General features: G+C 34.5%; 1 protein-coding gene across 1 annotated transcript in view; it reads left to right on the top strand.

The window, feature by feature from the left end:
- LOC139690599 (proteasome adapter and scaffold protein ECM29-like) overlaps positions 1–17,567 on the top strand; it is a 60,730-nt gene that overhangs the window by 18,967 nt on the left and 24,196 nt on the right. Inside the window, exons 11-22 of the mRNA XM_071588078.1 lie at positions 1,340–1,456; positions 3,013–3,245; positions 5,370–5,646; positions 6,944–7,163; positions 9,830–9,921; positions 10,299–10,433; positions 10,521–10,895; positions 12,378–12,494; positions 15,039–15,239; positions 15,353–15,467; positions 16,445–16,716; positions 17,155–17,322. Coding sequence (XP_071444179.1) covers positions 1,340–1,456; positions 3,013–3,245; positions 5,370–5,646; positions 6,944–7,163; positions 9,830–9,921; positions 10,299–10,433; positions 10,521–10,895; positions 12,378–12,494; positions 15,039–15,239; positions 15,353–15,467; positions 16,445–16,716; positions 17,155–17,322 — 2,322 coding nt within the window. The remainder of the gene's footprint in view (positions 1–1,339; positions 1,457–3,012; positions 3,246–5,369; positions 5,647–6,943; positions 7,164–9,829; positions 9,922–10,298; positions 10,434–10,520; positions 10,896–12,377; positions 12,495–15,038; positions 15,240–15,352; positions 15,468–16,444; positions 16,717–17,154; positions 17,323–17,567) is intronic.

Below are 17,567 nucleotides of genomic sequence, written 5' to 3'. Positions count from 1 at the left end.
ACTGAAAACGACGTGGTTTTTTTGGTCTCGGCTCATTTGGTGAACGCCATTCACTTGCCTGATGTCTGGATTGCGTGTCGTACTCATAAACCCACGTCTCGTCTCCAGTAATGATCCTTTTGATGAATGTGGGATCGGATTCAGCCTCGCAAATCATGTCTTTTGCGACGTCAACACGGTCTCTTTTTTGCATGAAATTGAGGTCTTTTGCTGCTACACGACGGAAACCCAAATCATTAACCACAATGTCTTGGGCGGATCCATAGGCAATGTTCAAGTCCTCCGCTATTTCTCTGATGGTTAATTTGCGGTTATTGACCAACATTTCTTTTACTTTATCAATGTTTTCACCGACTTTCGATGTCGATGGTCTGCCACTGCGTTCATCATCTTCGATTGACTCACGACCACTTCTGAACCGCTCGTGCCACTGGTAAACGACCGTTTTTTTTAGAGAATCGTTGCCGAAACACTTTTCCAACATTTCCAACGTCCGTGCGGCACTAAATCCGTTTTTTACGCAAAATTTAATACAAGTTCGTTGTGGCAAATTTAAATCCATTTCTGCAATTGTAAAAAATCGCCAACACACACAGAGATAGATGTACTCTTGGCTACGTAACTTTTGCAAATGTCAAGTTATGACACTAAGATTTAAAGGTAATATCAACAACAGATGTACCAATTTAACAAAAAAAACAGAACTCAAATCGGAACGATGAGAGCGCCACACAGTGGTTATTCCGGGAACTTTTTGATCAAGGTAGTATATTGCCTTAAAAAGCTTAAATGAAATGAAGTCCGCTACAAAATTAAATGAAAACCAAATATTCTGGGAGACTTGAATGTTGGAAACATGCTAAAAGTTGAATATGTAGATTTAAAATGTGGTGGAAGTAGAAAAGAGCACTCACTATTCTCCCAAATTAGGAACAATTCTCCTCGTATGACGATATCATCATATTTAGAAAATGGTTTTATGTTTAAATAAAATGTGGATAATGCAACAATTTCAGAGTGTAAAAATAATTCACCTTGACTGGGATTAGACTGCCCATTAGTGGATGACTCAGTGAAAAGTTACTGTTGCGGTATCTCCCGCAGTTTCTTTGGAAAATGTAGATAAGTGAAGTCAAGTTTTGTTTTCTTTTATATTTTGCAAATTAAAAAAGACATTCTAATTGTTTAATGATTAATAAAATTTAGAATTTAAGAGTTAACATTAAAGAAAAAAATCTATTTGCCTTAAGTTATGGAAAGTCTTAACCATATTAATTTTTAACATTGCTGAATTGAAATTACTTTGAATTCAGTTGATGTTTTGCTTTTTTTATTACAGGATGCAAAAATTAAGGCCTTAGCCTATGGAGCAGTTGGAAAATTAGGGGCCCGACTACCTCATCTTGTCAACGAGGATTTAGCTCTACTTTTCTCCCTATTTGAAGCTCTAAATATGGTGAATATAATTTTCTTTTTAAATGTAAAAATTATGGTGCATGCTAATATGTCAGTTATCTGTGCCTTATCCTTCCTTACCAGTGTAGCATTTTTCCATGTTTAAAGAATGAGGGGAGATGAAACTAATCATGAGAACACTTGTTCCTCTCCCGTGCACTCTTACTTGATTCAATGCAATCCATATATGTAGTCTTTTGTTCGACTTTCTTGAATTGAACTCACCGGGTGGCTGACTTCTGTTGACACTATTTCTTTATGTTACAAATCAGTCCATTTCAAGTGTTCAGTAAATAATTAAACGATCATTTGCCCTAAAATATATTACATTACTGCCACACTATTGTGTGTGTTGCTTAAACGATATATTATTTAAATTTTATCTATTCCCATTTACAATTTATGGTTATTTTTGTTTTGTGAGACATGAATATTTTTGGCATGCATGGAAATTTATGTAAATGTGTATTTCTCAGAACTGATTTGTCATAGGTCCTTGAAAAGCATTGATTTATCACATTTTTACTTAATATTTTGGTTATGTACGTAATTTATTTGCTTCTCAACATGAGAAATTTTTATCTGAATTTCATCTTCGTGGTTCAAAAAGGTAATTTCTTGTCAGTGTTCAGGGGAATGATGAGACAACTATGTAATTCTTTTTTTAAACACACAATTAAGTATCAAATATAAATATATGGAAAGTATTAAGTTTGAAAATTGCTTCCTCAAAATTTCCCAATTTTTATCCTTAACCTATCAGACCAAATGTGGATGCTTTTAAATGAACATGAAGACAAAAGACTAATTTGGGAAGATGTGAAGTGGTAAATAAATAAAAAGCATAATAAATCTATTTAAAATGTATTTATGCAATGTTCTCTGATGTTGACTTCATCATAAAATTTAAGAATAATTTTGGACAATTTTAGTGAAGGTGAAGAATATATGATAAATTTAGTGTTAAATTTACATTTTTAATTGAATACTATGAACTTATTTGTTAATTTCAGGTTGAAATAAATTAACCTTGTCACGCACATGTTGAAATTTTACATTTATAATTTAAATAAAAATGAAGAGTGAGTTCTTCCTTTATGATGGGTTCTCATTGTAATCATGCCAGTAAGCAATTATGTATGTGTATAATGACTCCCATATTTTATGCACTGCTGCAATTTACAAGTGCTGGCTACAGTATTGTCAGGTTTTTTATGCAATTTGATGTTAGCATTAGATAGATATTAGATATTTTTGCCAGAGTTTGCAAAATGGCATACTATATGGTGTATTAGTTATCCACAGTCATTACTGTGGTGCTTGGGAATGAGTTATTATACTAGTCGTGAGCCTCTATTCCAATCATACCTCTCTACCACTGAAATTGCTGCTTGCCCTTGATAGAGTAGAATGCTGCAGTGCTAAAAATTTAATTTATAACTGACCTTATTTCATATATACTTGCACCAAATTCTGATTGCATTAAGCATCACTTCACAGATAAAAAATTCTACGTTGTTTCTTTAAAAATATTGAAAACATTGAATCTTTTCACAGGAAACTCCGGAGTTGAAGTTTGCAGTGAAAGAATCTCTGTTAAACATGATGGAAGCCTTCAAAGATATGAAAAGTGGTATTGAACGCTGTATGCTGCAAGCCTATCTTGCCTCACTCACTGAATCTGCCTTTGAGCCCATGGCCCGTGTAATAACTGTCAAGTACACTGCCTCTATATACCCTTCTAACTATCCTCCTTCACGCTTCATTCTTTTGATGGCAACTGGTGACAGGTATGTAAATCCTTCATCGGCTCTACAAATTTTTGACTGTGAAATTCCTTGCAGCTTTTTTGGAACCAATCTGCTTTATCATTCAACATCTAGCCATTAAGACAGGTATATTCATGGATTTTCACCATCCCCAGTAGTGGTAGGCTAATGTCCTAGCCTAGATTCAGAGGCAGCAGGCTTGATTCCGACCTAGATGGGTTTTCCTCCACCTTGGGGGTTTGTAATTATCTTTAATGTTACGGGGATCGAGATGGTGCGGGGGCTCGCGTACTGGCTTCCCACCCAGAGGGCCCGGGTTCAAATCCCGGCGGTGTTGAATATTTTTCAGAGGTATCTCGATCCCTGCTTGAGGTGCTTTGTGGAGGGCACTTTGAGTGAGTACGCCGTCCGTCGGATGGGACGTTAAGCTGCGGACCCCTTGGCGCCTTTCGTTAAGAGTAGGCTAATGCCGACGTCGGGTTTCTCTCCACCCTTCATCCTTTCCTATCCATCCCCTATGGCGCAAATGACCTCAGCTGTCGGTCGCCTCCCCCAAAACTACTACTACTTTAATGTTACATTTGGGGGTTGGGTGGAAGAAGGGACTATAATGTCTCAATCTTGCCATGATAAAGTGGTTAAATAAATAGTAATAAAATTAATGGTTGCAATTTCCTTTAAATAATCAGAGAATGTATCCACAGCTGTTTAAATAAAATGATAAATGAGGATGAACTGTAAGGTAATGAGAGCAAAAAGCAGTGAAGATGATGGAATACAATGAAAAAATTAAAAAATAGAACAACAAATCGTAGTAAGCAAAATGGAATAACATACAACATACATGCAAACACGTTCTTACTTGAATTTGTGGTCTATGGTGACTCTGGTGAGTGACATACACACATGCACTAAGGGCTTATGGGGACTTGACTCTTGCAGAGGGACATGCCAATCATGCTGCTATTCTCATACAGAATGTAATTTCCAAATAAATAGGAGAGAGGAATCCATAGGGAAGATTCCAATGAAATGACCACTGGGAGCCAAGCACTATAATTAACGTTGGATAACAATTTCCACGATTCGGAGAAATTTCATTTCAACTGATATAAGTATGCTTATGATGAATGATGCAAATTATTGATAGAAGGCAAGCATTTACACATGATAAAACAAAACTACAATGGCCTGTTTTCATGATAAAGTAGACTTCCATTCTGGGAACTTGAGAATTTTTTTATTTGTTTAGATAATTTATGTTTGTATTGCTTTTATTTTAAATGCTTAGTGGTGATTTTGCATAACATTTCATTTTTAGTGATAAAGTATGTTTAAAGAGTGATCATATTAAGTTGTTTGAAAATGAGAATTCTGTGGCTATGGTGATGGTGTAGGTGATCTTGATAATGTCCAAAATAATGTATATTTGTTTATTTTAAATGATGATGTGCTCAATAAACAATATTTAGAAGTTATGACGGTTTTGTTTTGTGTGTTTGGCCTCGTTCTCTGAGTCAAATTGAATGACAAAGGCATCACTTTCCCGTCATGGTATTGCTTATTCAGAATATGACTGAAGCTGGAATGTATAATCGAATAAATATTATTCCAGAGTGGATTTATCCTTTTGGTTTAACCATTTTCATTGTGCAACATGTAAAAATGACTGATTTTAGAAGAAAAACTCATTTTTTGTTTCCAGTGATTGAATTATTGGTAGCTTTGGTATTTCATGTCTTGACCCAATTACATAAGGGTTTTTAATTCATCTATTTGCATAAATCCTTATACTTATATATCATCCTTGTACTTAAAAAAATCAACATGTTATTATGTTATGGCTGAAATTATGCAGTTAAAGTTATAGCCTGGGATCATAAACAAGCATAATCTTATTATTTAACAAGAGAGATTAAATAAAATAATTTCAATACTAAGAAGCAATAATGTGCTTAATAAATTAATGTTTAAAGGTATGTGGTTCAAAAACTGAAATTGCTATCTAATTATGATATGGATAGAAAAATGTGGCATATTATGGTATTACAAATATTTTGTTGTCTAATATGCATGGGGTAATCATTCTTGTTAAATGGCTCTCTTTTGTTTGAATAACATGGTCAAAATATTAATTTTTTTTAGTTTGGAAACAATATCTCAAGATGCACGGTTAGCATTATATGGAAACAAACTGGGCCGGAATTACAAAGAAATGTGGAGCTCCTTGGAGAAAAATTTACGCTCTGAAGATATGTTACCCAAATCTGAAGAGAGTAACAGTGAGAGTGTGCCCGACTTCTTTGCCATGATCAAGTGTGTTATAGGGCAAGCAGAGGCTAGAGTTAGAACGAAGCAGCATAGTCAGTCTTCTACTTCAAGTTCACTCCTTCTGCCATTTCCTCCAGCAGTGTTCAGTGATGTGAGTTTGTTGAAATCTCATGTTTTAAGTTACTTTATTGATGTATTTTGAAATAATGTTAATTTAACATTTAAGGATATGTTTCCAATGACAAAATTATTTGAAACCATGCCCACACACCTATCTTACATCTACCTGCAGAACCGATAAATATGTTTTTGGGCCAATTGTATCCGTAAATAGAAAGAGACGTGTCAGGCGTGATAAGGTGGAATATCATAATTAATTAAAAATTGGCAATATTTTCCACAAAATAAAAAAATATTTTCCCTCCTCTTTCCCCTGCCTTCCCCTTACTTGCTTTTCAGCATATATACTGGACTCTTTGAGTGATGACTGTTACCTGACGATGATGTAGATACATTGAAACCGGTCTCATTAATAAATTTTATTTTGTTGAAAATTTTGCCAGTTTTTAATCAATTGTATCCCAGTTATTATTTGGTTTCTGGTTATAAATAGACCTCTTAACATAATAGAATTACCTCACTGACTAGTGATATGGTATTTGGGATACCATGTAACTGTGGTCAAAAAATTGTAGTGGACCCGGTAGATTTCAGTTGTTTCCCAAAATGAACTCCCACCGCAGTAAACGACCCAAAGGTCAGTTTTGATAGCTGTGGGTAGAACTCAACACAACCTTTGCCTTTGGCATGTAAATTCACATAGAAATTAGCAATAGTTAATACTAGGGTAGGTGCCTGACAGCTGAGGTCATTCATTGGAGATGAGATTTTAGCATATTAAAAAATATTGTCAATATTCCTCAAACCATCAGAAAAATGTAAACTAAGGACTTCAGGGAGTTATTAAAAAAATAATAGATTTGGCTATAAATACTAAGCCTCCTGGGGCTGCTACGTTTAGTAAAACAGTGGTCTAACTGAAAACCAACTGCATTCATGAAATGTTATTAATTGAAGATCATTATGTGATTCTGATGTGACAGTCTTATCTTTTAATGGCTCAGATTTTGCATTTCATCTTTAATTTAGGCTCTAAATCATGCCATTGGCTCTTACTCCCTGACCCTCTTTTTCATCCTTATAGCACTTCTTTGTTATACATTACAAATGATTCCCCCAGTTATATTTAAGTCACAGACTCGATTGTATCCATTGAAAATGGTGACCTGTTATTTTTTTGTTGCAGTGGTTAACTTTTTATTGAGATTGGGACAAAAAGAATTTGAGAAAATTGACAAAAAAGGGAACTTGTCAGAAACACTCATAAATTCTAGGTGAAAGTATAAATTGATTTTAAAATATTATTTCTGTTGTCTTTGCATCCATAGATGTTGGTGTATGTCAGGATGTGCTACCTTCATCAACTTAATGTCCCAATTACCAGAACTGTGGCATATCATCCAAAGCAAATTGTTCCTAGCCTTAAAGGGTTTTTGGAAGGTGTAATAGATGGTGTTGAGCCATGGAATAAGCAACCTTCCGCCAAGTCAGATTGTCCTCTGGAGAAGTATGTGAACCTTATCCAGCAGTTTCTATCTCATCGCCCAGGTGAGGAAAGCCCTTTGAAGGATGAATATCGATTTTGAGATGAGTAGCAATAAATGACTCTCTTTCTTCAAGCAATTATCCTGCTACCCATAATTTTACTTATACTACCTTGATCAAAAAGTTCCCGGAATAACCACCGTGTGGCGCTCCCATCGTTCCGATTTGAGTTCTGTTTTTTTTGTTAAATTGGTACATCTGTTGTTGATATTCCCTTTAAATCTTAGTGTCATAACTTGACATTTGCAAAAGTTACGTAGCCAAGAGTACATCTATCTCTGTGTGTGTTGGCGATTTTTTACAATTGCAGAAATGGATTTAAATTTGCAACAACGAACTTGTATTAAATTTTGCGTAAAAAACGGATTTAGTGGCGCACGGACGTTGGAAATGTTGGAAAAGTGTTTCGGCAACGATTCTCTAAAAAAAACGGTCGTTTACCAGTGGCACGAGCGGTTCAGAAGTGGTCGTGAGTCAATCGAAGATGATGAACGCAGTGGCAGACCATCGACATCGAAAGTCGGTGAAAACATTGATAAAGTAAAAGAAATGTTGGTCAATAACCGCAAATTAACCATCAGAGAAATAGCGGAGGACTTGAACATTGCCTATGGATCCGCCCAAGACATTGTGGTTAATGATTTGGGTTTCCGTCGTGTAGCATGCCAAGAGACCTCAATTTCATGCAAAAAAGAGACCGTGTTGACGCCGCAAAAGACATGATTTGCGAGGCTGAATCCGATCCCACATTCATCAAAAGGATCATTACTGGAGACGAGACGTGGGTTTATGAGTACGACACGCAATCCAGACATCAGGCAAGTGAATGGCGTTCACCAAATGAGCCGAGACCAAAAAAACCACGTCGTTTTCAGTCAAAAAAGAAGGCAATGCTGACGGTTTTCATGGATTACAACGGTGTAGTGCATCATGAATTTTTGCCAGAAGGCCAGACAGTAAACAAAGAGTATTATTTGGGCGTTATGAGACGTTTGCGTGAAGCAATTCGCCGAAAGAGACCAGAAATGTGGGCAGAAAACTCGTGGATTTTGCACCATGATAACGCACCGTCGCACAGTGCTATCATTATTCGTAATTTTTTGACGAAAAATGCAACAAATACCATCCAACAGCCACCGAATTCACCTGATTTGGCTCCCTGTGACTTCTTTCTGTTCAATCGAGTTAAAAAACCATTACGGGGAACGCGTTTTAGCAGCCGAGAGGAAGTAATGGAAAAATCGCAGGAAGCACTGATGGACATACCGAAAACCGACCGTAACTTTTGCAAATGTCAAGTTATGACACTAAGATTTAAAGGGAATATCAACAACAGATGTACCAATTTAACAAAAAAACAGAACTCAAATATCGGAACGATGGGAGCGCCACACGGTGGTTATTCCGGGAACTTTTTGATCAAGGTAGTAAGTCATTAGTTATTACTTATATTACCAAATTAAAGTAATTTTTTTACAGAATCCTTACTATAATCAGTCATTTACTGTGAGGTAACAATGCAATGGTTGTAACTTTGTGCATTTTATCATTTCCTGTTAAATAAACATTCTTGGTTCATGTAATAATTCATTTACTTCTAGGTTGTAACCAATGTGTTTGAAAGACTGAGATTTCAGGTGTACTAAGTCTTAGTCATTCATGTAAAAGTAGAATCAATTAAACCTGCCTGGGCAATTAACTTATTATTTTAAGAAACAAATGCAATGGCTTTGAGATTTCACTGGAAAAATACAGAATAGCAAGAACTTTTTTTTTAAACAGAATTACTTTTAACCCAGATATTACAGGTATATGTAGTTCAATACTTTTAGCGCCTTGACTTCCAAAATAATGTGGTTTCATGAATATCTAAATTTTTGTCAGGTTTTGACATGAGATGAAACCTCAAAGTAAAGGTTATTGCTGAGTCAGCTACTTAAATTTCTATTAGCTCATTAGGCTGTTGAAGGTACAATAAATAAATAAATTTTTTTATTGTTTTCTATACACATGCATTGCTAATACCATTCTTTCATGTTTATATTTTGGTTGAGTTACCTAATGTACTGTTTACTTTATTATGTATTTTTTCTTGTTGGAAGTTAGTAGATTAGAGGGGGAAAGATGAAAGGAGACAGTCACTGGTTATATATTGTCTGTGTTGTTAGGATTGCTTGATATGTCATCCTGTGTTAAGACTAGAATTTGAATTTAACCATTTTGCTGTCATTCCGTGCCATTTCCTAAGTCATATCGCTAGATACTTCCATTTCTGCATTTATAATAACAATTTAGAAATTATGCACTTTAAAAAGTTTGTCCTTGTGATAGTCCTAACCTCAAAAGTTTGTGGTGGGTTAAATTTGGCGTAAATTATGTTTTGAAACCATTACCTTGGGGAAGAATATGAAGATTATGTAGAATATGAGAGATTGAGTGGAAATTGGTGGTTTAAGGCTATGATAGAAAGGAAAATATGAGACAAAAGAATCAGAGAAGGAAAATAAACATTTTGGATGTCATGAAAGAATATAGATTATGGACCTGAAAAATGAGAAATAGTAGTGAAATAATGCTATCAGGATTTTTTCTAGAACCTACTTTTAATTTCTAGACTACTATTATTAATAACAGAAAAATGATAAAAGCATATTTTTATTTTTGGACAGAACTGGGTGCCTTGTGCTGTCTGCTAGATCTCGTTGGAAGTCTGCCTGAACAGTTTGCATCAAAACTGTCTTCTGATCTCAAGTGGCTAAAGGTAATACTGCATTAATAACTAAAATACCATCCGATGTCCACTGGGTTAATCTGATGAAGCTATGTACCAATCCAAAGATTCAAACCTCACCTCATAGATGTTTGTTGTGTAAACTCTGGTGATTTGGCTGCTGGAATTAAGGGAAAGTTAAAATAAAATTATTAGTATGTATTGAACTGGGCACACTGCATTGAGACTAGTGCTTTAAAAAAAGTGAGTTAAAATTGTGTACATTTCCAAATAATAAAGCAGAAATCAGTCTGGGGGTAGTTGATGAAGTGTACTTTTGGCAGTCACTGGGAATCCTGTTATTTTCAGATATTGACGTTTCATGTGTAGTATTGTATGTTCATTATTATAATCACTATTTTTAATAGGGAATATTAGTATCCACCTCAGAAGATATGCGTGAAATAGCATCAATTATTTATGGGATGGTGGTTGCACATGGTCTTGATGATGCTAACTTTGAGGAAAACATGACATTTCTCCTTCGGCAAGTTAGTAAAAAGGTGTGTATATTTTCTTTTACATGCCTTTTGTATTGTTTATTTCATACCAATATGCATAAAATGTGATTAATTCTGCTTTCCCTATAGAATGTCGAAGCCCAACATGGTTATATTTTGGCAATTTGCTATTGCTTGGAAAGAAGACTGCAAGTTAAGAAAAGTCAGGAGTCTCTATTGGATCTCGACTCTGATGTGTTGGTTTCAAAAGCGACATTTACAAAAGGACTGAAAGCTGTTGTTCCATTTTTAGAAAATTCTCAGTCACTTCTTGTCAGTGCAGCATGCACCGCAGTTGGAGAGCTTGGAAGATGTTCACCACTTCCCATTCCAGATGATGGCTCTGAGCAAAACAGCAGCCTTGAGGCTACTTCATCTAATGGTGCTCAGTCTAATTCGTTGAGCAAATTGGAAATTGTTAAAAAATTGGGTGCAGTTCTAAAAAATCCAAAAATATCTTCCAAGGTATGTGATCAATAATAATACTGTTAATGCATTAAGTTATGCTCCCCTTGTTGTTGATATATATTTCCACTTCAATTTTACCAATTATTTTCCTTGGTTTTCATAAATGCATCTGGTTGCTGTAGTAGGATTTTGGTTAAAATAGTTGCTCAAACATGTTATGATCAAATTTTTTGTGTAAATTGTAATTTGGGAAACTTGATTGGCCAGATGTGTCAACTTTTTTTTATATCTTATTTTATCATTAAATTAGTTTTTTTATCATTAGGGAATTTAGGCAGTTTCAATTCTTGATTTTAATTCAGAAAAAAACAGGTGTTTTGGAATCATTTGTACAAGCATATGGTGATTGTCAGGTGATACGTATGAAGCCTTTGACATAGAGGTTATTATCTGGCTTGTGAGTTTAATTGGCTTTCTATGACTATCACCTACATGTATACATCACAGTGAATTCTTCACTACTCCATTTTAAGTGTCTCAATTTTTGTACTCATTTTCCAGTGTATGTACACTAAACAATCAATTTCAAATGTCAATCACTTGCCTGAGTGACTCAGGTAATTGGCTAATATTATCCTCAAAATTAATTTTTTCATGATACAAAACTTTAGATTGAATGAAAATATTCATTTAAGAATCCTAGTAATACCTATGGAATAGGAGAAAAATATTTATTTTTATGTTATGCGTACAGTAGTTAGTCACGTTGGACTCATATTGTGTTCTGTGATTATTGAACCATCAATATCAATAAAAGGATAATGTAGGTAGTAGCTCATTCATGTTGGTTCCAATTTTTTATGACCAGTTTCACTGATAAGGAAAGACCTGCAATTTTATGGGAAAATGTTATCTTGAACTAATTGTAATAAATTTCACAGACCCAAGATTTTGAGAGAATATAGCTTACTGCTGTATTCCTTCTTCAAATTGACATTTTCTTTTACTGAATAAAAGTCACAATTATGAAAAAGAAGTTCATCTTCTGTTGCAATCATTAGTCCTAGCTTAAGTTATAAAGAAAACAATGGCTATCTTACCCATGAAAAATACACTTAATTTTCCAGTTGAATCGTAATAAAATGAACACTTGACCAAAAATGTATGCCAACTCATGGAACGATAAGGCTGTGAATTTGTATTTTGAATTTGAAGATGTGTGTGGATTTTGTTGTGGCTATATGTTGCAATTGTGTTGCTTTGAGAGTCTTCAGGAGTGAAGTAATTACTTCAGGCAAAGAAATTTCATCAATACAGAAGATGCTCTATGTAATATGAGAGAAGTGTTAAGCCTTAATACCATTTGTAGATAATTTTGTATTAGTGTATGGCTGTGAATTCTGATCAAATAATTGACTTCAACCGCCACCTCTAATTATGAATGCTTAGTTCTCTTGAAAGTGGCTTGTTCTTCTTTTGTAGAGACCTCAATTTCTGACTGTTGTCTTTTCATTACCTTAATGTTCTTTTTATTTTAAGGTTAAGGAAGAAGCTGCAAAAGCAGCTGGATATCTGTGTGTTGGTCAGAAATTTTCTCACCGACGAGATATTATAAATATTTTTTTTGACATGGCCAGAGATACTAAAGATATTGAGGTAAGCAAAATTTGGCACACATAAATGTAGTATGAATGAAAATTTGTGTGGGTTTTAAGGCCTATGGTTTGCAGTTTGTAGTTCATTCTAATTGTCAAATGATATTTCAGTGGAGAGTATTGCTTTCAAAAAATAACAATTTATATTGAAAAGGAAAATTGTAAAAATTTATTTTTTTAACTATTTAAATTTATGAATTTCATTCTATGGATATGAAAGCTCAACTCTTGTTTGGAAAAAAAAGTGTTGCTTGGAAGAGTTAAGCTTTCATTTTAAAATGCAGTAGACACTTGTCAGCATGTAAGTCAAGGTTTGAGCATCTTCATAGCAACTGAAGAATCCAAGTTCAACTGAGGAATTATCCATAATATAAAGCATTCTTTATGGTTTTCTCTGCCTTCCTCCCCCCTTCTTGTATGCTGCATGTACCCTAGTGCATATACAGTTATGGATTAAGTAATAAGTAAAATTTTCAAAGTGTGTGCTTAACAAAATAATGCACATGATTCTACATTTTGCAAAAATGGGAAACATTAAATTTCTGTCATATTTTATGGCAGCGTGCACATATCCAAATTCTCTGCCTCCTTATTTCTAATTTTCCGGCAGAAGAGATTTTCCTGCTCATTAGTTCTCTATGGAACCACTCATTCAAACCACAGTTATGGGTCTTATAATGAATTCAGTTTGAATTTCTAAAAGTATATTGAAACTACCCATTTTAGATGATAATATTAGCAAACTCAGCCATACAAACTTCTAAAATAAGGTGATACCAGAGTTCTGCAGTGAAGGATTTAAATGTTTTGATGGATGAAACGGAGGATTGGCATACATGGAAAGACCTGAGGTCAATATCCCTCTCTGAAGAGTATATTTTAAAAATATAGTCCATGTAATTTATAAAGTTGATGAGGCGAAATGGACATTCTGGGTGACAGTAATGTAGACAAAACATGATACTATCCTTGTTATTCTATTTGGAACGCTGGATGGATCCTATCATCAGCATATTGTGTGGCCTGCCAGTTCAAAACATTGTGTTTGTGCCATTTTAGCCTCACATTAACAATATGCTATTAACTTTAAACAGGTAGACTCTTATGCCACAGAATTTTTATGCTGTATGACCAAGGGCGAACTAACCCAAACATTAGTTATTGGTGATCACTTGGTGAACATTGTGTTGTCACACAACCTGAATCTAGTTTCTAATAAATAGATGCTGGGGATGCCTTCACTGATTGAAGTAGTAAGAATGATGAAGAGTCTATTTTTAAGTGCTTGTTAAAGGAAGCACCTGTATGCCACATTTATTGAGGAGTTAAATGGTACAAGCTGTCCGGCTTCCCATGCCTCTGATTATTAGAAGAAAATTGTGGTTTAGTAGTGTATCTTAGCTGAGCACATGGACATTGTTGATTTTTACAAACTGAAAAAATGAAAAAAAAACACAAACTGCTGAATTATCAAGCCCCATAATACAATGAAAACATTAACAACTAGTTCGGTTATTTGCAAAATTGAAGGGCTCAAGTTTTCCAAATTCTTGCACATTCTGTAAAAACCTTAAGAACTCCAAGGGTGGCCTTAACTAATGCAGAATTATTTGTATTGTGAAAAAAGTTTTTAATTCTCCGAATACCACAGAAGCAGCAATGGTAGAATTGAGTGAAATTTTGTCAGACTTCTTTCAGGCTCCTGAAAAATGATTTTACTGATTATTTCTTATGCTAGCAGGGAAAGATTTAAAGAGGGATTTTTATTCAAATTCAGTGTAATAATAATTCATGAAATCAATCCAAGCTTGATTACAAAATCAACAAAAACAAGAATCTTCAATGTCTAAGGGTAGAAGAAATAACGGGCTGTTATCAGGCAAAGGAAGCTGAGAATACAATGCTCCAATGGCTCTGAGGACATGTTAGTAGTCTGGAATACTATTAAGTCATCATATTTCAATTTTCTGAAAAGGTGTCCTAAAACAATATGTGTGCTAGTGTCATTATACACACAGAAACCACTCTGTCTTCATATAATATCTCACCTAATTGATGATTAAATGAACTTCAAGGAAAACAACTGGGCTATAATAGTATGTTTTCATTTGTATAGTGCAACTGTTTGAGAATATAATTGTTGGTAATCATTGAGCCTATTTTATGCCCTGTCCATGTAATTGCATTATTGGGCTACAAAGTTGATTTCAGGTTAAACAGCAGCATATGTTGTAATGAATTACTTACAGGTTTTTGTAATAGGTGGATATGAGTTTTGCACATAATTATTTTCTGCTAAATTTGAAATGTCATTTTATCAAATAATTCACATCCAAGTCTCACTTATCATAAATAATTTTAAGGTTATGTAGGTGGTTGTCCACTGGGCATTGGCAACCCATCTGCCGATCTTATTCCGATATGCCTGAAAACAGAAGTTCATTTCACGATGACCATAAATAATAAATTTTTGTTCTAAGTGCTTTGTGGAGTAACTTTGTATGCAATTGAGCAACGGAATTATTAATTTTTTTTCCATGGACAGGTTCATAATTGCATTGGAAAGGCTATTATTTGCTGTGTACTAGGACCACATTGTACAGCATCCCTTGACCCATGGAGAACACGGGGAGATATGATATCACCCATAGATACCCAAGACGGTTCATATAAAGAGGATTTGAGATGGGTGCTTAATGAACTTCTGACAAGATTGAGCAAAGATACTCATCCAAATTCACGTGTGGTGAGAAAAATCATTCAATGAATCGCATCTGAACTGGATTTAATTGATTTTCAATATTTCTTGAAGAAATTCGATTAGGCTATTGATAAAGTGAACTTTTAATCCCTAAATAGGCATTATCTGTTTGGCTTCTCGAATTACTGGGTAGTTTTTCAAAAGAAGAAGAGATGCAGAAGCGCTTAATAGAAGTGCAGAGGGCATTGGTGGATCTCCTGATGGAAAAAAATCGTAAGCTTTTCCCCAGAATTTTCATTTTTAAATTTTGCTTTCTGATTAATTCTTATTGAAAAAGCATTTTATGAATATTTGATTTATGAGGGAAGTAAACTATAGTTAATTAAGTCAGTAAAATTTTTGGAAAATTAAGTCAAACCAAAGTAGCAAAATGGAAATATTTTTGAGCCCTAAGAGAACCAACTCTTGAATGGAATCTACCTGGCATCAGTGTGATGTGCAACTGCTTATTCCATATGAATATGCATTCAAATTTAATCACACCTTCTTAGCAACAGAAAATATCTTAAGTCATCGCATTGCCTAAATATATATATCACAATATATTCATGCCATCACATTGCCTAAAGTTGTAATCTGTAAGTCTCATCACCAGTGATGGGGGTTAAAGTACAGTATTGCATTTATTGGACTTTCTTTTCACTGCCTCTGGAAGCTACCTCCGCTTTTTTTTCTTCACCCTCTAATTATGACTCTTTTCCCTTTTAAATATCAAATCCACTTGGAACATGATGATTTACATTCATATACATGTACTGTTGTCGTAAATGTTTTGCTTGAGCATTTAAAATTTATAAACAAGTATACTAAAGCATTCTGAAAATAGATGTACTCATGTACCTCCATTTGTTTGGCAAATGAAGGAATTCACCTTTCTTTTTCCAAAAATGTATGACAAATCTTGACTGTTAAAACCCCGTTTCTTTTAATGATTAAGTGGGTTGGTTGGGTGGACTGAGAAGGCTACTCGAGGAGATGATGTGACAGATAGCATTTTAAAAATAAATCTTCAAAGGTCATGTCATAAAAACGCTCACCATATAATTTAATCTAGTTGTGGTGATGCTGCAGTTGAAATTTTGATATGTTAATGATAATTATTATTAAGTTAATATGCTTCCCTGTGATTTTTTTTGTGGTATTGAGTGTCAATGTGCATCGGTTATAATATGCCCAAATTTTTTCTTTAGATGCAGCATATCATGCTGCCAAGGGTTTGATAACACTGTACTCCAGTAGTGAGGGTGAGGAGCAGAAGAAGCAATTAGTGCAGCAACTCCATTATGACATTTTGAGTACTCGTTCCACTGATAACTCTGGATCAGGTTCCGTTAGCAACCATATATCTACATACCGGGAACTCTGTGCCTTAGCAACAACCTTAGAACATCCAGAACTAATGTATCATTTCCTAGAGCTAATTAATTCAGGCAGTGCTGGTTCACTGAAGAGTTCAGAAAGGGTAAGTGGCTTATTTGTTCTTCCTTCTTTTCTGTTTCTTTGTATTGTGTTTCTGGGCGATTAATATAGATATGCCTAAGAATTTTCTTGAACATCCACAAATTCTGAGGAAATGAGCTTGTTGGATTGTAAAACTTTTAATGTGTATAATATTTCTCTTATAAATGTGGCTATGCTATTATAAAGTTTGTCATAAATAAATCTGAATTATTCACACCAAGCCTACTACATGCTTCCTAACTATTTCTATGTGGATGTTGTTTTTTTTACCGAAAATGACTACAAAAACCAAAAAAGGCTTATATTTGGTGCTGTCTTAAATTTTGGCCATTGTGGTAAAACATTGCCTAGCTCTGATGGGTCCGCATAGACACTAAGAATTAATTCCCTTGAAATTGGTACAGATATATTATTACTGAACTAATATAACCTTTTTCAGTTTTCATCTAAGTCATCTGCCCTGGGCAAAGAGGGAACCAAAGGATTAATAGATGACATTCCAAAACTGTTGCCAATTATTTACCGTGGCCTGTTTCACCCGAATCCAAATTTAAAAGCCTGCATGGAGGACATTTGGTACAACTTAGTGCAAGACCAAAAGAAAATAGTTGAGTAATTTTCAGTTCTTACTTTTATCTGATGGTAAACTACTTGTTCTTTTTTTTTATATAGTGATCTTGATTTTCCAAGGTAATGTGGACTGAAGCCACTCCATGGGTTAATTGATATTTGGGGTAATATGAAAGTGAATAAAATAAAGTATGAGATTAGAATTTATGCGCAAACATGAAACATGAGATGTATATGCTCTTTTACTGTATAATTTATATTAATCTAAGCAAATAAGTTTAA

This window comes from Hetaerina americana, unplaced genomic scaffold (assembly GCF_022747635.1).
Source record: "Hetaerina americana unplaced genomic scaffold, ioHetAmer1.1.p SCAF_3, whole genome shotgun sequence".
Classification (NCBI taxonomy): domain Eukaryota; kingdom Metazoa; phylum Arthropoda; class Insecta; order Odonata; family Calopterygidae; genus Hetaerina; species Hetaerina americana.
The sequence above is the reverse complement of the archived record's forward strand: the minus strand, read 5'-3'. Positions and strand labels throughout refer to the sequence as shown.